Source organism: Panthera onca, chromosome A2 (assembly GCF_046562875.1).
Source record: "Panthera onca isolate mPanOnc1 chromosome A2, mPanOnc1 haplotype 2, whole genome shotgun sequence".
Classification (NCBI taxonomy): domain Eukaryota; kingdom Metazoa; phylum Chordata; class Mammalia; order Carnivora; family Felidae; genus Panthera; species Panthera onca.
In genome coordinates this window covers 12183749-12206939 of record NC_138340.1, presented here as the reverse complement: position 1 = coordinate 12206939, position 23191 = coordinate 12183749, and the positions used below count along the sequence as shown (strand labels likewise).

The 23191-nt window shown below is 54.5% G+C and overlaps 1 protein-coding gene and 1 long non-coding RNA gene across 2 annotated transcripts in view; one reads left to right on the top strand and one right to left on the bottom strand.

The window, feature by feature from the left end:
• The first annotated feature begins 1783 nt into the window (after positions 1-1783).
• LOC132678327 (uncharacterized) lies at positions 1784-6588 on the top strand. Its single transcript, XR_009609558.3, has 3 exons — positions 1784-2110; positions 4249-4317; positions 6295-6588. It is a non-coding gene; the product is annotated as an uncharacterized LOC132678327 (long non-coding RNA).
• A 1640-nt stretch (positions 6589-8228) lies between these two features.
• AP1M1 (adaptor related protein complex 1 subunit mu 1) overlaps positions 8229-23191 on the bottom strand; it is a 29297-nt gene continuing 14334 nt past the window's right edge. The window contains exons 6-12 of the mRNA XM_060630530.3: positions 17607-17733; positions 16342-16484; positions 15842-15913; positions 15264-15422; positions 9899-10024; positions 9280-9355; positions 8229-9115 (exon numbers count right to left, since the gene is read on the bottom strand). Of these exons, the coding sequence (XP_060486513.1) occupies positions 9093-9115; positions 9280-9355; positions 9899-10024; positions 15264-15422; positions 15842-15913; positions 16342-16484; positions 17607-17733 (726 nt within the window). The 3' untranslated portion in view covers positions 8229-9092. The remainder of the gene's footprint in view (positions 9116-9279; positions 9356-9898; positions 10025-15263; positions 15423-15841; positions 15914-16341; positions 16485-17606; positions 17734-23191) is intronic.

The following is a 23191-nucleotide window of genomic DNA, read 5'->3' as shown; positions in this document are numbered from 1 at the left end:
CTTCAGGATCCGTCTGAGCGGTGGAGACAGAACCGTGGGGGGGGGGGGGGGGGGGGCGGGGAACACAGGGGGAGAAGGTAGCCCAGAAGCCAAGGGCGGAGGGGGCAGCTCAACAAAGGGGGTGTAGCCAGCACCCCACTGGATCCGCCCCCCCCCGCCCCGCCCCCCGGAGCCTGACTGTGGGTGGGCGGTCCAGACCGCAGTGGGGTTAGAACACGCGGGAACCACAGCACCCCCAGCCGGGCTGCAATGAAAACGTCCGGTAACACTAAGCGCTGGTGAGGATACGGAGCCCACGGAGTGCTCCCTCGCTACCGTGGGAGGCAGAGTGGTCGAGCCACCCCGGAAGGCTGTTGGACCGTGTCTACTGAAGCCGAACCTAGATCTCCCCTCCCCTCGAACCCAGACATCCTACCCGCGGGTGTTTACCCACAAGAGAAGAAACACGCGGCCGCCACAAGACGCGCCAGGAGCAGTTTTTTCCTAATAGCTGTGGACTCCATCCCAGCGCACGTGAGCCGGGGAACCGGGCCGACAAGCTGCATCGGCCACACCGCGGAATAGTATGCAGCAGGGAAGAGGGGAGGACGTGGGTGACCCTTAAGGGAGCCGAGCAGAGGTAGATCCCCGGGGTTCTGTTTGCCTGAATTCGAGAACGGGTAGATGAAGCAAGGGTGCCAGCGAGAGCCCCGTGGTTCCCTCTGCGCGGCCGCATGAGGGAGCCTGCGGGGCGGGCCGGGGGCAGGGGAGCCGTCGGAGGGGTGTTACGTGTGCACCTGAACACACAGAGGTAAACGTGCATCACGCTTCACACAAGATCTGCATGTTTGCCACGTTTTGCCGCTTCGTTTTATCACGATCCAAGAGTGAATATACACGGGGCGCCTGGGCGGCTCAGTGGGTTAAGGGTCGGACTTCGGCTCAGGTCATGATCTCCCGGTTCGTGAGTTCCAGCCCCGCATCGTCGGGCTCTGTGCTGACGGTTCGGAGCCTGGGGCCTGCTTCGGCTTCTGTGTCCCCCGCCTCTGTCTGCCCCGCCCCGCTCACGTTCTGTCTCTCTCTCTCTCTCTCAACAATAAATAAACATTAAAAAAATTAAAAAAGAAAGCGTGTGGTGATGTGGATGCGAAGCGGCGTGTAACCACTGCTCTGAGGTTTGGCCCCTCGGGGAGGCTGGGGGGCTGGGGTCACTGAGAGGAGGGGCCGGCGCTCACTCGGGGCGGGAGCAGGGGCTGATGGGAGAGGCCGGCTGGCACAGAGGAAAGGGCTCATCCAAAAGAACTTGCCAGAAATTTCCAGGCACGGTATGCCCAGTTTGGCCAGGTGCCATGGCCTTGTAGCCTTATAACAACAACAACGACAACAAACAGTGAAATCCCTCAAAAAATGAAACGTGAATTACCGTATTTGTGGCCAGCAATTCCCCTCCCCGGTATAGACCCCAAAGAACCGAAGGTGGGGACTCAGACAGATACTTGCCCCCCGTGTTCACAGCCACGCCAGTCGCAGTCGCCAAAAGGTGGAAGGAACCCAAGTGCCCCTCAGTGGATGAGCTCGTAACGCGGTAGCGCGTTAGTCATAACGAGGACTGAAACGCTGAAACGTGCCACAGTGAGGATGAACATTTTGCACAGCGAAAGGAGTGAGTCACAAAGACACAAACACCGTATAATTCCATTGACATGAGGTGTCCAGGAGAGGTAAATGGGCAGAGGCAGAAGGCAGATTGGCAGTCGCCAGGGGCCGGACGAGGGGGCGGGGAGCGACTGCTCACGGGGACAGGTTTCCTCTTGGGGTGATAGAACGTTCTGGAATTAGAGGGAGGTGGTGGTTGCATAATACTGTGAATGCCCTAAATGCCACAGATTTGCTCACTTGAAAATGGTTAACTATATGTCATGTGAACTTCACCTCAGTTGAAAAGTGATGACGATTTGGTGGCCCCGTGGTCTTCGCGCCTTCTGGAAGGATCGTGGCCCCTAGAGAGGGCAACTGAATAGTTCCCGCTTGGTTGACAACAACCTAAAACTTCCTTCTTCGCGAGACTTTTTCTGCTAATGAAATGGCCTGCAGCAGCCCCAACACGGACGTGGAACCAGGCCCAGAGAGGGTAAGGGGCCTGCTCAAGGTCACACAGCAAGGGAAGCTGGTCTGTGGGGCTCAGTTTTGGCCTGGGAACCCTGGGAAAGCCTGCGTGAGACACAGACCCAGTTCCCTGTTTGTTGAATAAGGAGCTGGAAGGGGTGGGTGAGGGGCACCCCGTCTGCCCTCCTCCAAGGCCCCTATCCCCCACCCCTAGAGGGCAGCCAGCACAGGCTGGGTGGGCAGCACTGGGCATAGGGCACCTGCCTAGTCCTGGCCTGTCTTTGGGCCTCAGTTTCCCCTGTGTACAGTGGGGGCTGCAGGGCTGGGGCAGGCACTGGGCCACCTGCACCTCGGGTTCCCTGAGGTGGAGAGGGTCAGCTTGACCCCTGGCTGGCCCTGAGTTGATTCTTCTGGCCAGGACAGAACGGCCACTGAGGATCACAGGCACCACCCTGAGATCAGGGCCCCCAGTCACCTCCACCCCCATCTGCTGCTTCCCTAGCTTCTTCCACCGTGTCTGAGAAGGCACCACGGGGCCATCAGGGGGCATTCAGGACCTGTCACCTTTGTGACCTTTCCAAGCCTCAGTGTCCACATCTGTCAGAGTCAGGCTGCAGTGAGGACCCCCGGGAGGAACAGCAGGGCTCCGGGGCACCCCTGTGTTCAGAGAGGGCCTGTCCTGCCCACCTTTCCAGGTGGCCCAAGTCCTGGGTTGATTTCTGACCTGTAGGCGCCCCCTTGTGGCGATGACTGGCAGAACCTGGGGTGCATCCACAGGTCCCCGTGCCAGCCCCACGCTGCCCCGGAGCCTGGGGACGCAGCAGTGACTAACCAGACAGGGAACCCTGCCCTTGAGGGCCTTGTAAGGCAGATGGGGGACACAGGAAAATGTGGAACAAGGGACACTTGCACGTAGGGACAAGCTGGAGTGGCAGCGGGAAGGTGACATTCGAGTTGAGCTGCGGCCAAGAGAAGGGTGCCCCAGGAGAGAGAGACTGCAGGTACAAAGGCTCCGAGGGGAGACAAGCTTGGGGCAAAGAGGCAGGGGTGGCAGGAGCGGAGGGAAGGAGGGTGGGAGTGGAAGCCGTGGAGTTTTACTCTTGAGGGCACTGGGGAGCCATGGTGGGATTTTGAGCAGGGGAGAAACAGGATCTGAACTGCAACCTTTATTAAGAGCGATCTTAGGCCACCACAAAAACACCGATGATACCCATGTATTGAACAAGTCTCCATGCATGTACCACTGACCGGAAGAAATAAGCCTGACAGATGCAGTTGAACCCGTGGTCTCTGGCTGTCCCTCTCCACCCCGCAGCGTACCGTGGTCAAGAATTTGGAGTTAGTCCTTCCTTCATATGGTTTATACTTTATTACGTACTATGTTGGCCATAAACAATATGATTTGTGTGACTATAAAGTCTGTATAAGTAGTGGGACCACATCCTCCTGCGATCTGCTCATTTCATGAATATTGTTTGCATTTGTAAACTATTAATAGTTTTATTTTTTAAGCTCTGAAGAACTGAGGTGTAACATGCCCACATGAAGTGTGTAAAGTGCACACGTGTCAAATGTATGGCTCGGTGCATGTTACCTACACGCACACGAGCGTGTGCAGCACCCAGATCAAAATGTAGGACCTTCCCATCATTCCAGAAGGTTCCCTCCAGTCCACAGCCTCCTGCCCCCGGCCGTAGGCGTCGCTCACGCCCGTGCTCCCTTCCGTGGTGGCGTGGAGCTGGCTCTTGTGCCTTTTCATCGCTGCGTCCCATCCTGTTGAGTGGGGCAGCCACCGTTTGAGTTTCCAGTTTGGGGCTATCGTGAGTCAGGCCGCTGTGAACACTCCATTGGTGAACTTTTGTGGACTCACGGGCTCCCTTGTCTTGGGCCACTTGCCCAGGGATGGAACCATGGGGTCGCAGGCTGGGCGAATGTTCAGCTCTGGGAGGGGGGCGGGGAAGCCACTGAGCCCAGCTGTGGGATGTGGCCGGTCAGCACACCCAGCCCTGGCCGTTCACTGAGTGAGCAGAATATCTGCCTGGATGGACACAGTTGCTCGGCCCTCCTTCCCCCGGCTCCATGTGGGTTGTGTCCCGCTGTTCGCTCTAACAGGGCAGCTGGTCGTGAGTGGGCGCCTTCTGGAACATGTCTCTGTTTGTCCAGGAGCCTGTGATGGAACTCGGGCCAGCGTGGCAGGACAGCAAGGACATTATGACTTTCACGAGCCCCTAAGTGAATTTCAGCATCTCCCAGTTGCACCTGTGAAATCCGGGGGACTTTGGGGTCCCCGTTCCTGGCCCTTCCTGCTTGTCTGCAAAAGCCTCCTTTCTGATGCTTGGCGGGAAATGGGATCATTTGGAGTGGGGAAGCTTCTCCCTTTTACTTCTGAGCTCGTTTCCGTTAGGGATGTCGGCCGTGTCTTAACATTTCTTTCTGGAACAAACGGATATGGTTTGGTGATGGGACAAGTTGCACGGGTTGCGCGGCCCTCTGTGGAAGCCATCCTTGTCCCTGGAGTAGACCCTGCCTAGTCACTGCGTATGATGCTACCGCCCGCTGCTCTATCCTGGTTGCTGACATTTTGTCGAGTGCTTTTGCTTTGTGGTGCGTAAGTTTCGGCCCCGGTTTCTTTTCTCCCATCCTGAACTTGGTTTTGGCATTCAAGTGCTGGCTGCCTAAAAGAATGACGTGGGGGCTTTCCATCTTTTTTTGATTGTCTGGAATTGTTAACTGACATTAAAGTCATCTGATGTTTCATGCGTTAAATTTGGGGGGATTATAACATCATACTGTAAAGCACATAAAACACAAACATGCGGTTTAACAAAATTATGGAGCAAACACCCACGTCACCACCGCCCGCTCAAGAAATGGAGTGTGGCCAGCGTCCCAGAGCCCCTGTGATTGCCTCTCTGTCCCCCGAGGTAGACCCACTTTGACTTCGTCTTCTCCTTCTCTAGATCTGCCCCTTGCGGTGGAAGGATCCCTGAAGAATATAGTTCAGCTGAGCTTGTTTCTGAACTTCATTCTAAAGCACTTACTCTGTAGGTGTTATTTTGTGTCTTTTTTTTTTTAAGGTTTATTTTGAGAAAGACAGAGCATGAGCGGGGGGAGGGATGGAGAGGCCCCACACTATCAGCTCAGAGCCCAAGGAGAGGCTGGATCCCATGATCATGACCTTAACCGACCCTATTTTGCGTCTTAATTACTCTTAATGAAGTAGCTCTTGATGCCCAAACAGGCCATCCTATTTTATTCTCTTTCAAGATTCCTTATTATTCTTGGCTCTTTGACCTTCCATGGAAATTTTACAACCCGCTTGTCAAGTTCCACACGCACCTGACTGGGATTTTGATTGTGAATGTATTTAACCTATAAATAGTTTTCAAGAGTCTATTGGTCTCCCAGTGCTGCCGTAACAAATTATCACAAACATAAAACAACACAGATTTATGAACAAGTCCTAGGGTCCAGAGCCTGAGATGGTCTCACCGGGCTAAATAAAGCCAAGGTGTCGGCAGGGCTGTGCTCCTGCTGGGGACTCCGTCGAGAATTCGTCCCACCCTCTCCCAGCTTCTGGAGCCTGCATCCAGCCCGCATCCCTGGCTGATCCCAGCCCGCATCCCTGGCTGATGACCCTTCGTCTACACACCGGGTCCCTCACACACCACCACTTTCCGCTTCTCCCTCTTCTGTCCCCTTCTTCCACTGTTAAGGACCGTTGTGATTACATTGGACCCACCAGGTCGTTCAGGGTAACCTCCCCATTATGGTCAGCTGATCAGCAACCTTAATCGCATCTGCGATCTGAATCCCCCTTGCCATGCAATTTAACAGATTTAGAAGTTCTGGGGGTTGGATTGTGCACATCCTGCGGGGGGGCCGGGGGGAGGGCATTTTCTGCCTACCAGAGGGAATATTGGCATCCTTGGTACTGAGACGTCCATTCAATGCCCATGGAGCACCTCTCTTTCCATTAGGCCTTCCCTAAACACCTCCATAAGGTTCCCCTAGGGGCCTTGTGTGTTTTTTGTTTCATTTAATCCCAGGCACTTCATTTTGGGTACTATTGTCAATAGTTTGTAGTTGGCTTAAGGGTTATTCTTTCTGATCATGAATGAATGCTTAATTTTATTAAACCCTTTGCCCATACCTGTTGAAGTGATCATATGTTTTCCTCCCTGACTTAAATAAATTTTTCTTAACTAGGCTCCACGCTGGGTGCTCCAATGCAGGGCTCGAACTCATCAACTCTGGGATCAAGACCCGAGCTGACATCAGAAGATGTGCCACCCAGGCGCCCCAACTCCCTTACTCTTTTTAAGGCAGTGGATCGGAGCAACGCGTTTTCCAGCATTAAATTTTGCATACCTAAGATTCAACCTTAGACACAAGGTTACATCCTTTTTATACGTCACCACTTCCCCTCCGATTTTTTGAGAACGTGCTTGCATGTGGGTGTACGTGTGTGCATGGGCAAGTGGGGGGGGGGGCAAAAGGAGAGGGAGAACCTCTAGCAGGCTCTGTGCTCAGCGTGGGTTATAGGGCTTGATCCGCAACCCTGGGATCATGACCGGAGCTGGTATGAAAAGTTGGATGCTTAACTGACTGAGCCACCCAGACGCCCCCTCCCTCAATTTTATTTAGGATTTTCACATCTATGGTCACCAGTGAGGCTAGTCTAGAATTTTCCGGTTTCATATTGTTTTGAGGAAATGCTGGTCTCATAAAACGAGTCAAGAAATGTTTATTTTTCTTCTGAGTTTCTTAAATTCCCTTTTCTCTCCCCTTGAGTGTTTGGTAGGACTTTTCCAAGAATGCCATCTGGGTCCAGAGTTCTGACTAGTTCTGTTTCCTTGCTAGCTTATAGGACTATTCAGACTTTCCCCCTCTTTTTGAGTCAGTTTTTTACCCTCTAGGAACTTATCCAAGCTAGCTGACATTTTCAAGTGTGCTGGCACCAAGCTGCTCACAGCATCCTCCCCTCCATGGGGTTTTTGTGTGGCTTAGACAGGAGAGCCCCTCCTCCAGGAGGCCGAAGCCCCTGCAGGCACATGGCCTGGGCAGCAGAAGGCGGCCTGCCTGCCTCAGGAGGCACCTCTCCTGCTCTAATCTCTCCATGTTTGAAAAGCTCTCTCTCCACGTTTGAAGTCTTTCGAGGGATAGCGAGTTGGGCCTTCTTTTCGTCTTGATCAAATTTCCCAGCAGCTTCTGAATTCCATTCATCTATTAAAATAACCAACTTGTGGTTCTGCTTTTTATCGAATGTTTGCTTTCTATTCCCCTATTATTTCCTTCTTCCTGTGTTCTTAGGCTTATTTTCTTGTTCTTTTCCTGACTCAAGATGCATGCTTAGCTCAGCACTTGCCATCTTTCTCCTACATATACTATACCTAGTATTACACGGGCACACGCTCACAGTGGGAGGGCTTGCACATAACCTTGTCCCAAGCATTGCTGGGAAGAGGCCCCACTCTACCCTGCAGATGACCTGTGACCCCCAGGGGCTCGAGAGGCTGCGGCTTGGCCTCCGGTGAGGGCAGTGATGGAAAATGCTTTGGACCCAGGGTCTTCTGGAAGGAGGCCATCAGGGCTTGCTGCAGATGTGGGTGTGGGCAGCGAGGGGCAAGGCATCAAGGGCGCTTCTAAGGGCTCTGGCCTGAGCCCCAGGCAGCGTCCTTTACTCAACGCGGCTGGAAGGGCAGGATTCCATGGGGCTGATGCCCACCAGCCCTCGAAGGGGGAGCTGGGCGATCTGGGGGAGGGATAGGGGTGCACAGCCCTTGCAGGCAACAGGGGGTGAGCCGGGCAAGGCCCAGCAGGGCAGCAGGGGGAGATGCAGGTGCCTGCCGTGGAAGACAGGGCACTTCCTGCCCATGCGCCCACCACAATCCCCTCTGAGGGGCATCAGTTTTCAAACTCCAGCGCACATATGAACCACAGATGGAAACTGCTGAGAGGTCTCCTGGGCCTCGATCCCAGAGACTCTGCCTCAGCAGGTCGGTGGGGGGGTGGGGGGTGGGGGTTGGGGTCTGTGAATGTGCATTTCTAGTGAGCTCAGAGAGGACCTCGATGTGAGTCCAGCACCTGCCCCTGGCCACCCAGGAGTCTGCAGCACGCTGCACCTGAGGGAAGGCAGGCAGTGTGTTTAAGTAATGGAATTTAATGTAATCGTGACACGGACACAGACAGGGTGGTGGTGCGGTGGGTGACCCAGCACAGACGGGGATGGCCCGTGCCCCCCGCCCTATGGGGCCGGCGGTCCCCCGGGGGACAAACACTGATGTGGCTGGGTGATGGCCTTGCACGGCACGGCTCACCCTGGGAAGGCACCTCCGCTGAAGCCGGGGGTCTAGGCCGGGAGCCCCCGAGGAGCAGTCAGAAGCTGCAGCCACAGACCCGAGTGCCAGGTTCCGGCCGGACGTGGGAGCGCCACCCGGTACTGGCGCTGCTGAGGAGGGGGACGAGCCCGCCCGCGCTAAGTGCTGCCCAAGAGCGCTTCAGGACAAGGGGCGGGGGGTGCACACAGTGAGGTTCACGTAAACAACGATGGACGAACAAGACAAACTCTGGGGACACTTATAAACCTACGACGTTCAGCAGAACGGCAATAAAACAGCGGCCCTGCCGGCCCGGCCACATGCCGCGTGCGGCCAGCAGTCTGGCGGGCATTTCCCAATCTTTCTGGCGCCTGGGAGCTAAACAGCACAGAAGGCTGCATTTGATCTCTGGAGGGAAAGATTTCATTTCCTTCCCCTCAAACTGACTCAGGGGGCAGAGAGACAAGACTTCTCGAAGACGAGCCTCTTCTGGGAGAAGGGACCTCAGGGACGAGAGTGGCAACGGCAGAGCAGGTGTGCCCGGAGGAGGTGGGGCCCGGGAGGAGCCCGGAGGAGCCGGGAGGGTGGCCGGCAGCCAGGGGGGCACCCCTCCTCCATCCCGCAGGCTCGGCAGGTGCTCCCTCCGGGTGCTTCCACCTGGAGCGCCAGCGCCGGCCGTGGGGCCCGTCACTGGGTCCGGAGCTGGTAATCTAGAAGCAGGGAAGGAGGCGTTGGTTTTCTGCTCCGCACCTGGAGGCGGGGCCGCCCCCCTCCCCCACCACAACCCCGGGGCTGCTCTGTGTGCACCACCTGGGGCACAGGGGAGCGGCCACCAGGGAGCCTGTCTGCACCGCCCGTGGCGGGCTGCACGCACCTCCGTTCTGAGTGATGTACCGGACCCACGGCAGAGCCTGGTAGCCGCTCTTCTCAATGATCTTCAGGTAGCGCACCTAGGGCACGGGCAGCGGGGCCTGAGTACGTGCGTGCTGCCCCCCGCCCCCACCCCGTCACTCCCTCGGGGCCAGGGAGGGGAGGGGAGGCTGTGAGGAGGAGCAGGCAAGCACAGGCAGAGGTGTGGGGGGGGGGGGGTCTGGAGCGGTCACTGCCAGAAGGTGCGGGAGCGAGCCAGGCTGTGCCCTCTCCCACACGGCCCTCCGGCAGACTCCTGGAGAGGAGGCCCAGAGTTCACCTCCCCTCGCGGATTTGGAAAACAGGCCCTGTGGTGGCAGGCGCGTGAACACCGGAGGCTCCAACTCTAGTTCCGGGGGCGGAACGACTCTCTAATCTCGGGGCTGAAGTGCAGGGTGAGGTCTGTGCGGACAGGGGCGGGACCAGGCTGCCATAGGAGGGCGGCAGAGCCGGGGCAGCACGTCGGCGCCCTGGGAAGGCAGACCAGCACCGTTGTCCACGCTGGCTGCAGCAACCCGAGCTGGGATGGAGGCCTGGGCCCGTCCACATGTGCTCTGGGGCCCTGCGGCCCTGGCCGCGTGTACCTGGATGCCAGAGGTAGTGAAGTAGGGGATCTCAAACTTGACGCTGATCGGGGGCTTGCCCTCCTTGTCCTCCGCCTCCACGCTCGGAAGGCCAAAGTGGGCCCGCATCAGGTACTCCTTGCCACCCTGGGGGAGCAGACGAGGGAGAGACAGTCAGGCCAAGGCCCCGGCCCAGCTCAGCCAACAGCTGCCCCTGCAGGGTGCCCAGTTGCTGGCCCGGCCACGGAGCCCCTTCCTGCGTGGCCGCGGTCTCCCAGAGTCTCGGCTCCTCAGACACACTTACACTTAGCCCAGGCCTCTCGGACCGTCCTGCCAGCTGAGCCGGCCCGATCGCAGGCATGCTGCAGAAAATCGCCGAATTCTTAGGATCAAGAGAGTGGCACAGACTCTCAGGGAATGAAGACTAGTTGCTTCAAGGATGCCTAGACTTACAGGCCTCAGGCAGGGAAAGGAGGCACGAGGTGTGGACCACCTGCTGAGGCCAGAGCCCGAGGGAACAGCCCCACCTGCCCCATGTCTGGGCGGCACGCGGAAGCAGAGGGGGAAGGTCAAGGTGAGGCATGGTGAACACAGGGAGATGACAAAAGTGAAAGATGGAGGCTGGGGGCTGACTGATGGGTTGGACTCGGGTCCTGCTCCCAGAGGTGGCCCCTGAACGACCGGAAGCCCAGGCCCGGACGTGAGTGAGGCATCTCAGCCCGGCCATCCAAGCGCCCGGGGTGTCGCGCCTAGAGGAGTAGGGAGCAAAGAGAGCGCGGCCCTCATCGCGCCCAGGACACCAGGTGACCCCCGCGGCTCTGGCAGGAGCGGCTGCTGAGCGGGGCTGCTTCTGGCCGGAGCAGGCAGGGGCGGTCCTGGAGCTTCTCGGGCAGGGCAGAGCGGAGCGGAGCGGAGCCCCGGCTCCCGGCCTGCGGTCGTGCTCCCCTCATGCTCCCCTCCTTGGGGCGGAGCCAGCGGCCAGTGTGTTCACCACCGCCAGGGCCAGGGCCACAGCAGGGACTCTGCCTGAGCCAGTGACATGTGCTGAGTAAAGACTCTGGGACAATGAGGGGAGAATAATGCGGTCCCAGCCGCAGACAAAGCAGGCAGCCGAGGAACTAAAGCCGCTTCATCATCAGCCTGTATATGAAACAGTAACGGACCCCAAATCTGAGCCTTATAAAGACAAAAGGGGAAACGAAAGCACGAGGACAGGCCGAGGGGCAGCGGCGCGTTGGCTCGCCCGCCCCGTGTCCGTCACGCCGATGTCAGCGGGTGCGAGTCCCCCGAGAGCGAGAGAGACCTACAGGCCGGCTCACAGGCCAAAACACAACTCTGTGCCGCAAAAGCAGAGAAAGGCCACACCCGCAGGAAGACCCGGCGAAGGCTCACCAGCCAGAGGCAGACAAACGGCAGGGGAGAACGCAGGGCAGGAGTCACAGGTGCAAGGGAGGACAGGCCATGGTCCCGGAGGCCGCGGTCCCGCGGTCCACAGGGAAGACACCGCAGCTGCGAGTATCCAGGCCACCAACTCACGCGGCAGCAGCTTGTGAAGCGGGCGCCACACGAGGCGCAGAGGGAGCCGGAGGAAGGCCGAGCTGACGGGCAGACGCTACCTCGGCGTCACGCAGACCTCGTGGGCTCTCTCCCCGCCAGCAGAAGCCCTGCCTTCCTCCCAAGCGCACGCAGGGGATCTGCAAACTCTGACCTTCCATTCGCATACAACAAACACTTCAAGAAATCCCAGAAACGGAAACGACAAGAATAGCACTGTCTGGCCTCAGTGCTCCAAATCTGTAGTGAGGAGAAAAGAAAACAGAAGGCCCTTCCCCGAGGAAATTTAAAAAGAACAACCCACTCTCTTGGGTACAGAATTTCCAGATGATCACATGAAATAGGACATGTCAGAATCTAAGCGCTATATGGCTAAGGCAGGGCTCGTAGGAATATTTACGGCTTAAATACTTGTGGCGGTATAAATTTTAAAACAAAATCATCAAATGAAGCTATCCAACTTGAAAACTCAGAACAAGGATGGAGCCTGGGTGGCTCAGTTGCTTACGCATCCAACTTCGGCTCAGGTCATGATCTCACGGTTGGTGGGTTTGAGCCCCACGTCAGGCTCTGTGCTGACAGGTCAGAGCCTGGAGCCTGCTTCCGATTCTGTGCCTCCCTCTCTCTCTCTGCTCCTCCCTGCTCATGCTCTGTCTCTCTCTCTCTCTCTAGAAGTTAGGAAACATTAAAAATTTTTTTAAAAAAAGAAAACTTAGAACAAGGAAAGGATGAAGAAATTTAAACCGAAGACTTATAAAAGACTGGAAAATATTACAACAAAATTAAAAAGCAAATCTGGAAGAAAAAAAAAAAAGAGAGAGAAGCCACCAGGTAGCTTTATCAAGGAAGACAGAAGGCCCAAATAGACAAAATAAAAAATAACAAGGTAGAAGTAACCATCATAATGGGAAAAAAAAAAGAAAAAGAAAAAGACCACTTTCTCCAACTTGGCAGACAACTTAAAAACCTGCTTAGGTTGGCTGACTTTTTGAAGGGAAACAATTTACCCAAACAGCCTGTAACAGAAATGGAAACTCTGAATGGCCCAATTTCCACAGGAGAGAGAAAGTAGTCGAGATCTGGAAGGTCACACAGCCAGATTCTATCAACCTCAAGACCAGACGACATCCAGGCTCCTCAAACTGCCCTGCGGCATGGAAATGGGGCACGGGGTAATTACAAAACAGGCAGAACAGAGAGCGCCCCCAAAAAAGTCAGCCTCGGTTATGAACATCAGCGTGCAAAGGTTATGCACAGTGTTAACGCAGTTCAACGGTGCTTTAAAAAGGAAACATGCCTCGATCAGGTGGAGCTTACCGGAATGCAGCCATGTTTCGAGATCCACCCGTGAACAGATCTGAACTGAGACACCAAAGGGGCACCTGGATGAATTTGTTACCCGTTTGTGCCGAAAACACAGGAAAGTAAGGGCTGGATCGAGTCCACGGCCCCATGTGGTGTCAGACTTGGGGGGACGACGCCCAGCGCCTCCAGCTGGGGCCAAGACCAGAGGTCACTCTCCACCTCCACTTACGGGCCCTGGAGACAGCAGCCACAGCAAGGAGACGCCAGAGCCATCAAATGCCCAACAACAGCAGAGAAGGGAAAACCGTATCTGGTTATAAATGATACGAAGGAGTATCTGAAGATGCACAGGAACTGAAAGAAAAACTACCATAAACCAAAAATACAGGAGGGAACTAGGGCGTAAAACTCCCATACAAACATCAGCCACCTGCTGGAAGACACAATGGAAGAGAAGACCCCACTCACCGACACACTGACTTAAAAATCATCCTCACAAGAGGGGCGCCTGGGTGGCTCAGTCGGTGAAGCAGGTGACTTCAGCTCAGGTCATGATCTCACGGCTTGTGAGTTCGAGCCCCGCATCGGGCTCTGTACTGACAGCTCGGAGCCTGGAGCCTGCTTCGGGTTCTGTGTCTCCCTCTCTCTCTGCCCCTCCCCCTCTTGCGCTCTGTCTCTCTTAAAAATAAACAAACATAAAAAAAAATTTTTTTTTTTAAATCATCTTTATGAGAAATGTGCCCACTGGTCGTGAGCCCTGGAGGCTCCTGAGGGCAGGGATGTTCTGTGGCCTTTATCTAGTTCCAGACACGTGGATGTTTCCCCCTGAGGAAGTTCCTTGACTCATTCACATTCCATTTGTGTACTTTTCTGCATGTTGTATTTCAATAAATGCACTTTTTTACACCTAGGGAAAGGCTATGTGAAGTATATAAGGTAAACATTCAAACATCCCCAAAAGCACAAAGGCGAGACTGACACAAAGGTCAGTCTCATAAAAGGACAAAGGACAAAGTCCTCATAAAGGACAAAGCCTCAGAGAAGTGTTCTGACTTTCGTATTTAGTACAAACAAACAGATTCCAAAATTCATTAAGGAAAACCAAACAAGCAAGAATCACCAGTGAACAGACAAGAGATGGATATGGGGGGTTGGGGGGGGAGGTGGGCCTGGCCTGATCAGATGTTAAAATATAGACTAAAGCCCTGAGTTAAAACGTGGCCTCGCTCCATGGACAGATAGACACCAGGACATTCAGAAAGAGATCTTATGCCATATGAAAATTTGATATTTGATACACATGGCATTTCAAAACCACTGGGGGGAAGGTAAGATTTTTTAGTAAATGATGTTAGAAAACTGGACAAAACTGAACCTGTACCTCACCCCATTTACCAGACCTAGCTCTGAAAGGACCTAAAAGCCAAGGTTAACAAAAATGCCACTATACAGGTTCTAGAAGCAAATATAGGTGAATTCCTTTATATCTGGGAAAGGTGAGGCCTTTCAAAGTATGACTTACAGTCCAGACACCATAAAAAGAAAGGGCTGAGAAATCTGACTATGTTAAACAACAGTCATAAAGCAAAGAAGCAATTTTGAAAAAGTCACACAGCGGCTTCATTTTCTTGGTTTTGGCTCAGGTCATGATCTCACGGTTCATGGGACTGAGCCCCGCCGTGGGCTCCGTGCTGACTGCACAGCCTGCTTGGGATTCTCTCTCCCTCTCTGTGCCCCACTCACTGTCTCTCACAAACTAAATAAATAAAAATTTTTTCAAAAAAGAAAACAGGTCACACAGCAAAAACCACCAGAAACAAAGCCAAAAGATAACATCAAACTAGGGAAAACCTCTTGCAACTCGTACCAAGGAAAATGCTTTGCTTAATCTTGCCCATATAAAAAGAGCTCTCGGAAACGAAGAAAATGACCAAACCTGACAGAAAAATGAAGGGGACAGCTGCCGTAATTTCCAGAGAAAGAAATGCAAATGGCCCCCAGACTTAAGGAAAGGAGTCTCGTCTTGTTCATGATGAGAAAACGGCAACGGGCCGTAATCGGCACAGCACGGGGGGGCACACCCCCCTTCCCGGCTCTCCGGCTGCCACTGCTGCAAACCCAGACTCAAGTGCTCAAAACCCTGACCACAAGCCAGGCATCTACGCCAGCACGAAGTGCTCTATTTTCCCGGAGCTGGTGCTGGAGTCCCGAAACCCACGCTGCTCAGGCCTCGAGGCAGTCTGTTCCCCTCAAGGGAAGCGGAGTTCTGACCCGGAGTGCCAGAAGGAGGGCAGGAGGGAGGCAGAGAGGCAGGGGTGCCGCCCTGATGCTGGAGACGGGCCGTTCGGACAAGCTGCCCGTGCCGGCTCCGGCTTTCCCTCCTCGCGTGGCCCGCCCCTTGGCTCTCCGTCCACGGGGATCCTGGCCCCGTGCCCCGCTTTGAGGCTGCTGCGTGCTGGGATGGGCACAGGAGGCAGGCGGGGCGTGGGAGGAAGTCGAGGGGCACCCCACTGAGAAGGGCGCTTACCGGGAAGGACTTGATGGACCACACGATCTCACTGTTCTCGGGGACCCACTTCACACTCCCCACTGTCGTCTTGAACTTGGGGGAGTCGGCGTCGTTGGGCACGGGGATGTGGATCTCCACGTTGTTGGCCGTTGACCGCCGCTTGAACTGGCTCTTGGCCTGGAGACGAGGCCCATGCAGCCAAGGTTGCGGAAGGCACAGGTGAGAGGGCCCGGCCCCGACCCGGCCTGCCCCGGCAAGGGCCCCACCCCCCTGGCCTGGCCCGGGGCCCCCCACCAAGCTGACCCCGGTTCTCCAGGCTCAGCTCGTACCCTCCTGCCCCGAGACCCTCCCTATAGCCTCCAGTCCCCTTGGCCTTCAGGGCTCCCCATTCTCCCCTCTGGGTCAGTGAGGCAGCAAGGGCCTCAGCCACAGGCCTGATCTCCCCGGACAGGGGTCGCAGAGCCCCACAGTGTCCCTGCCCTGGTTAGGCCTGGTTAGGCCTGGATAGCCAGCCCTGAGCCGGCGAGGCTATCCACAGCCCCCTCTCTCACTGCCCTTGTCCCCAGGTGGGCGCTGTGTGCCGGGTGTGCACGCACCTTGATCATGTACTCGATGCGGCTGTGGGAATGCTTTTCGATCACGGACTCGATCCATATCAAGGGCTTGACCTGTTGGGGAAAGCGAACGCGGCACTCACACCTTTCCCACAGAGGGACACTGAGGCCCGAGGCAAGGGACCATCTGCCAGGCGTGAGCCCAGCAAGCCACCGCCCGGGGCTGCCGGACGAGTCCCAGCCAGGCCAGATGGACACGCAGACAGAGGGGCCTCTGAAAATGCAGAACACGTCACCGGGGCTGCCTGCAGTGGGGGCAGTAGGGCCAAAGGGCTCCGGTCCCTCAAACGGTTCAGAGCCCCGAGTTGTCAAACACCGGCTCCGCAGAGCCGGGCAGCCCGTAGGGGGCTGTTCGTGCCCTGGGTGTCAGCTCGGGGACAGGGACCATTCCCACCCAGCAGGGAGGGGGCGGGAGCCTGTCTGGAGCCTCCCGCGGCCACCCTGGAGGAAAGCCTGCTCCGGGGGCGGGCGGGCGCACGCACGTGGGTGTTGAGGCGGTAGGACATGAGCTCGAACTCGCCATCTGGGGGGATGAAGGAGATGGTGCGGTCGTTCTCGAAGCGTGAGAGTCGCACACACTGGTGGAACTTCACATCCTCCAGCTCCACGGACTTGCTCTTGCCACCTGCGGGGAGGCGGGGTGAGGGCGGGACAGACCCTAGCCCCTCCGGGTCATTCCCTCGGCAACACTGCCAATCCCGGGGGCTCGCCCCTGGCAGAGCAGAGTTGCCCCTCAAATCCGCGAGAGCGTCTGGGTCACGAATGCCAAGGGGCCCGGTTTCCTGGACGACCTCCCCCGTCCCCCCACAGCCCCTCGGAAGCCCCGTCACATCCTGGCCCCGGGCTCGGGCTGAGGGCAGGGCTGGGTGGCCTGGCTCACTCTGGCCCCCAGCAGCCAGTCCGTGGCTTAGCCGGCGCTCCTGCCCAGGGCGAGTCTGCTGAATGTATAACAGACCCGGCTGGAGACGCGGGGCGACGGCTCAAGGCTCCCGGTGTGCCCCGGCCGCATCGTCATCCCTTGTGTTCTGGGTTCCTGTCTTGGTTTTCCATCCCGCAGAGGAGCTGTGCAGGTGGGGCCCAGCCAGGGACAGGAGCTGCCCTGATGGGCTGACACCCGAGGGGGCCTCACTCCTGCTGTGACGGTGTGGCCGCCCCTGCCACCGCTCCCACGGCCGGGGGGCCTGTGGTGGGCCAGGAGCCAGGTGTCCCATTTGTCAACACAGAGCCTCGGCACACTGGGTGCCTGAGATCACTCTGGCCCCCGCCCCACCGCAGGGGGTGCTACATGCAGGCCGCGTGGCAAGAGCCAGAGCCACTGTGTGTAGCCTTCAAACAGCCCAGACCCAGCACTCCAGGTGGGGGCAGGAGCTGGCACAGGACAGGAGAGAACAAGGCAAGGCCTGACCTTGAGCCCGCAGCTCCCTTCAAGATGGCGTAGGGCAGGGTCGTGGACCTGCGTGACCCTTCCCACACTCGACGTCTGAGGTCCTCGCCCGTGCCCTCTGGCCCATAGGGTGACGAGGGGACTTGACTTTGGGATCTCTGCTCTTCTATGTTTTCTACGTCCAGTTATGGATTTACTAGTTTTCACGGTTGCCTTTTAAACCACCTGAACATGTTTCTAAAGCAAGTACTTGAGGGACACGCGTTGGCCCATGCAGCTGGGTATTCCCTCAGCTCAGCTGTGAGCTCAGCACAGGCCCGCTCTGGCCACAGGGATGCAGGGGGGGTGGCGGGGGGTACTCACGGCCCGTGTTGTCGAAGAGAACCTTGTCGTTGAGGCCCAGGCGCAGCTCGGGCATGCCTGAGAGGAAGACCCGCATCTTGATGGAGCCCACAATCTCGCTGCGCAGCACGTTGCCATTGGCACTGACCTGGGGGGCGGCGAGGCGGGCGTGAAGGGAGGCCCCCACTCACCAGCTTCATACCCTCCCGCCACCCAGTTCTCGATGCCCTTCTCCCCATCCCGGCCTCCCTCCAGCCTCTGTGCCAGGGTCACAGAGGCCGACCCGTGGGCTCTGCCCTCTAGGCCTCAGGCCACAGCTGAGCGAGGACCCTACCAGTGCCTGTGCAACCACTAGGCTGGCCTTCCTCCAGGCAGGCCACAATTGCTTTTCTAGAGATCTCTGTTTCTCCAAGTGGGGCCTGAGGAGGCCACCTGCCCCATATCCGCTACTTCCTAAAGATGGAGCTTCCCGGGCCCTGACACCTCGCTGCTCCCCAGGGCTGCCCTGAGGTCCGATGACCACGGATCCACAGCACCAGATAAAGTCAGAGGCGTAACGGCTGAGCCCTTCCCCGTGCACTCCAACAGTCTGCATGGCGGAGTTATGCTTCGGGCAACCCTGTAGCTCACGAGCAGACCAGGAAGCATCTGAGATAGTGATTAGAAAGTCACAACAGGCCAGCAGGCAAACCCTGAGGCTGTCCTGAGGGAGCCAGGCTGCTGGAACACCTCTTCTCAGGCCCATTTTAGATACAGAACAGAGGCCACACAATGGCTGGCGGAGGCGCTGGGGCCACAGCTATGACCACCACCCCACATCACCACGTCCACACCCACAGCCAAGAACAAGGGCTGCAGATGCACAGGCCTTGGGGCCACGAGGGCCGCTCCTCGGAGGTGCCAGCCACACCCACGTGCTGGAAGGCCCCAGTTGCCTATTTCTACAGAGAAGGAGGAAAATCTGTCCAGCCTTTAACTCAAGCATCTGGAAAGCACCACAGGCAAACATGAGAGCCCTTCGCCTCTGAAGGAGGTGGAAAACCGAGGCACCAAGGAAACGACAACCCGGGAAAGGCACAAAACAGGACAGAAGGCCCTGCAACGTCTGGTTCTGTCACCTCACTGCTCACTATACTCTGGTCACGCTGGCCTCTCACTGTCCCCACTGCACACAGCGGCCACCTCTTCCTCCTCCGCCTCTCGTCAGCTCTGCCTGTCCACCTCTGTCCCCACTCTGGTGAGGGGGTGCGTCAGGCCACTCACTGCTGGGTCCAGCACGAAGACAGTGCCTGGGGGCAGAAGGTCCTCAGCAGGTACGTGCAAACGTAGGCCCTCGCTGGTGGGATGGGCTCTGGGCACCCCCCATGCTCCCAACTGTGACTGCCCCTAGATGTGGAGGGCCGTCCCCCCGCGTGGGGAGTAGGGACTACACAGCCCTCTGGAACTGAACAGGTGAGGTCACCAATGCTGGGAAGGCGGGCTCAGGAAGGGGAGAAGAACTGTGCAGGCCCAAGGCTCATCTCAGCCCTGCAGGCGGCAACCAGGATGGGTGGGTGCAGAAGGGATGTCTGCTGAGCTGCTCAAGTATACCGTTACACCCAGGTCACCGGAAACTGGACGCTGGTGTGGACTCAGCAGCCGGCTCTGCAATCAGACTCAGGAAGACGGTGTTCCAGCACATCTGGGACACCTGCACCTGCCTCGTGCTGCCCCGTGTACGGAAGAACAGGGTCCTTCAGGCACAGCCACATGCTGGGTGCACTGTGGTCAGGACACCCATCGAACTGCCAGCGTTTTCATATAACCTATTTATAGGCTGTTCCCCCGGATCTGCTTTCATAGGCCAGCACACTCTAGTGCCAGATGGACCATGTTCTGGGCTCAATAAACAATTCAGACAAAGGCAGGAGGGGCATGTGGTTACTGAGGCCACTGTCTTGCTCCAAGACTTAAAAAGTAAAAAGGCAAATATGTTTATGCGCAGCCCACTGGGAGAATCTTTTGGGGAAGCACCGTCAACAATCCCACACCGGAGGACCCACCGCTCCAGGAACCCCGCCCAGGTAAGGATGCTGCCCCAAACACACATCTGAGGACGGACAAGCTGGCTCATTTCTGCACTGCCTGTGGCAGCTGGAAAGGGGCACACCCTAGTGAGCCGCGTGATGGGACTGGTCTGATCAGTCATGATCATCTCCAAAGGGAACACAAGCAGGCTGCGGGTAACATGGGGTCGGCTTGTATGCCCTTCCCTGCCACTGGCTACAAGGACGACACGTGGGCAGGGTTCATGGGCAATCATCGAAGACTGAAAGGCACAGTGGGTGGATCTGGGAAGAGCCGCTGAAAGCGCGGCACCCAGGCCCTGTGGGAAAGTGCAGAGGAAACCTGTAAGTGGAAGTGAGCCCTGGGGACGCTGACTGAGCTGGCGGAAGCCTGTAGCTCTGGCTTCAGGGCCAGAAGGGGAACTCCTGCTGCTTAGAGGGCATATGGAAATCCCCCGATTCCCCCCTTGTCTGTTCTCTCACCTCCAGGCCCCAGGCAACCTAGCTGTTGTTCCCAGAGGGTGGGGCAAACCCAGGATTCAGGCCCACTGCAGGCAGGCAGGCCAGAGTGGGGATCTAGAGCCCCCAGTTGGTCACAGAACCCAAAAGGGAAGTCCTAAACAGCTGACAAATACCAGAAAGAGAGCAGAGAGTGAGGAGTCCAGGAAAGCAAACCCATGAAGTTATTTGTGTCTCCAGAGCACTCTAGAAATGGGCAGGAGTAGCTACGATCCTAATTAGCATGCCAAAGACTCTGAGAAACAAACCACCCAGTCCCAGACAGACCACCAGGCAGTGCATACTCCGAACAAACTCAAATAGCAAATGGCAGGAAGGCTTTGAAAACTGAACTGATACTTACGGCCCACAAATTGGGGGCTGCAACTTGTGGCCTGAACCTAACCAGGCCAACTGTCAGCTCGAACACAAATACGGACATTTTCTGTATAATCTAAATAAGACCTAGAATCTTATAATGTAACATTCAAAAAGGTCCAAGATACAATCTAAAAATACTCAGCATACAAAGAGCCAAGAAAATTTAACTCACACGGAAAATACAATCAACAGATGCCAATGCTGATGCAAATGTTGGAATTATCTGACAAAAGACTTTAAACAGTTATGTAAAAATTACAAACACATAGAAAGTCTCAGTAAAGAAGCAAACTATAGGAAGAAGAATCAAATGGAAATTTTAGAACTAGAAGATGCAGTAACTGAAATACAAAACTTGCTGGATGGGCTCAACAAAAGGATGGAGATAAAACAGGAAAGGGTCAGTGAACTTGAAGACAGATCAGAAGGAAGCATCCAATCTAAACAACAAAGAGAAAAAAAAAAGATGGGATAAAAGAAACAGCACCTCAGGGGCCCTTGGGACACTGACTAAAGGTCTGATATTCATGTCACTGGGCAAACATATTTGAGAACATAATGGCTGCAAACATCCCAATTTTGGTAGGAGACATAACCAAACAGATACAAGAAGATGAACAAACCCCAAACAGTAGAAACCTAAAGATATCCATACCCAGACACAGCAAATCTATCTGCTGAAAACTAAAGACAAAGAAAAAATCTGGAAAGCATCCAGAGAAAAGCAATGTGTTACCTACAGGGAAATATGGATTCGAGTGACTATGGATTTCTCACCAGGAAGCATGGAAACTGGAGGGAATGTCACAACATTTTCAAGGAGCCAAAGGACAACTGTCAACCCAGAACCTGTATCCAGTTGAAATATCCTTCAGAATGAAGCAGAAACGAAGACATTCTCAGATGGAGGAAAAGCAAAGTAGACCTGTTCTGAAAGAACAGCTAAGAGTAGCTTTTTAGGCAGAAGGGAAATGATACCAGAAGGAAACCTGGGAAAAGTCAGGAAATCGAGGGAGAGCCACAGAAGTGCCAAATGTCTGAGTTAAATGGGTTATTGTCTTGACTGCTTTAAAGCATGTTTGAGAACTGAGAGCAACAAATCTTACCACTGTCGGAGGTGGTTTCCAATGCATCTAGATTAATGTATAAAACAGCTCTAGCATTGAGGGGTAGGAAACTTTCTGGATTCCAAGTGAAGTGGTGAAATATTGATTCTAAGCAGGTAAGTATGCATTTTATAGCAACCACTAGATACAACTATATAAAGAGATATGGTAACAACCACCATAAAGAAATGAAATGGAATATTAAAAACATTCAAACAGACCATGGAAGGATAGGAAAAAAAAAAAAAAAAAAAAAACAAAGGAATGAAAAACAGAGGCAACAAAAACAATAAAATGGCAGACATTTTAATCTAACAAATTAACAGTTACAGTAAGTATAAATGCTCTAAACATATCAATTAAAAGACAGAGACTGCCAGAATGGATGTTAAAAAAATGACCCAGTTTGAGCACTGGATGATGTATGGAAGTACTGAATCACTACACTGTATACTTGAAACTGACATTACCGTGTATATTAACTAGAATTTAAATAACTTTAAAAAAATAAAATAAAAGGATAGGGGCACCTAGCTGGCTCAGTCAGTGGAATGTATGACTCTTGATCTTGGAGTTATGAGTTCAAGCCCCATGTTGGATGTAGAGATTACTTAAAAATAAAATCTTCAAAAAAATAAAAGGATTAAAAAAAAGAAGTAAAAGGATAGAAAAACACATAGTGTGTAAACACTGATGGAATAATCTCTGGAGTGACAATATTAATAGCAAAATAGACTTCAGAGCAAAAAAATTACCAGGGATAAAGAGGGACCTTATATAATGAAAAAAGAAAGGGTCATTTCATCAAGGAAACATACGAATCCTAAATGTGCCTGTGCCTAACAGCATAACTTCAAAATATGCTAAGACATAATCTGCAATTAACAGCTGGGGCTTTTAACGCTATCAATAATAGGTAGAACTAGTAGACAGAAAATGAGTAAGAAAAGCTAGAAGAAATAAATGTCACTAACCAACAGGATTTAATTGGCAATTACGGAACAGTCCACCCAACAAAAGCAAAATATATATTTTTTTCAAGTGTACCTAGAACGTTTGGCAAGAGAGATCACATTCTGGGTCACTAAAACAAACCTTAAATTTTAAAGAATGGGCATTATAAAAAGTATATTTATATATTTTAAAGTTTATTTATTTTGAGAGAGAGAATCCCAAGCAGGCTTCACATGGTCAGCATGGAGACCGATGTAAGGCTGGAACTCACGAACCATGAGATCATGACCTGAGCCGAAACCAAGAGTCAGATGCTTAACTGACTGAGTCACCTAGGCACTGCATAGAAAGTATATTCTTGAACAATTATGTAATTAAATTAAAAACAAAAAAACAACGACAATAAGGTAACAGAAAAATAGGTAAACATTTAAAAATTAACACACTTTCATTAAATAATCCATGAGTCAGGGTGCCTGGGTGGCTCAGTCAGTTAGGAGTCCAACTTCAGCTCAGGTCATGATGTCGCAGTTGGTGGGTTCGAGTCTCATGTCGGGCTCTGTGCTGACAGCTCAGAGCCTGAAGTCTGCTTCGGATTCTGTGTCTCCCTCTCTCTCTGCCC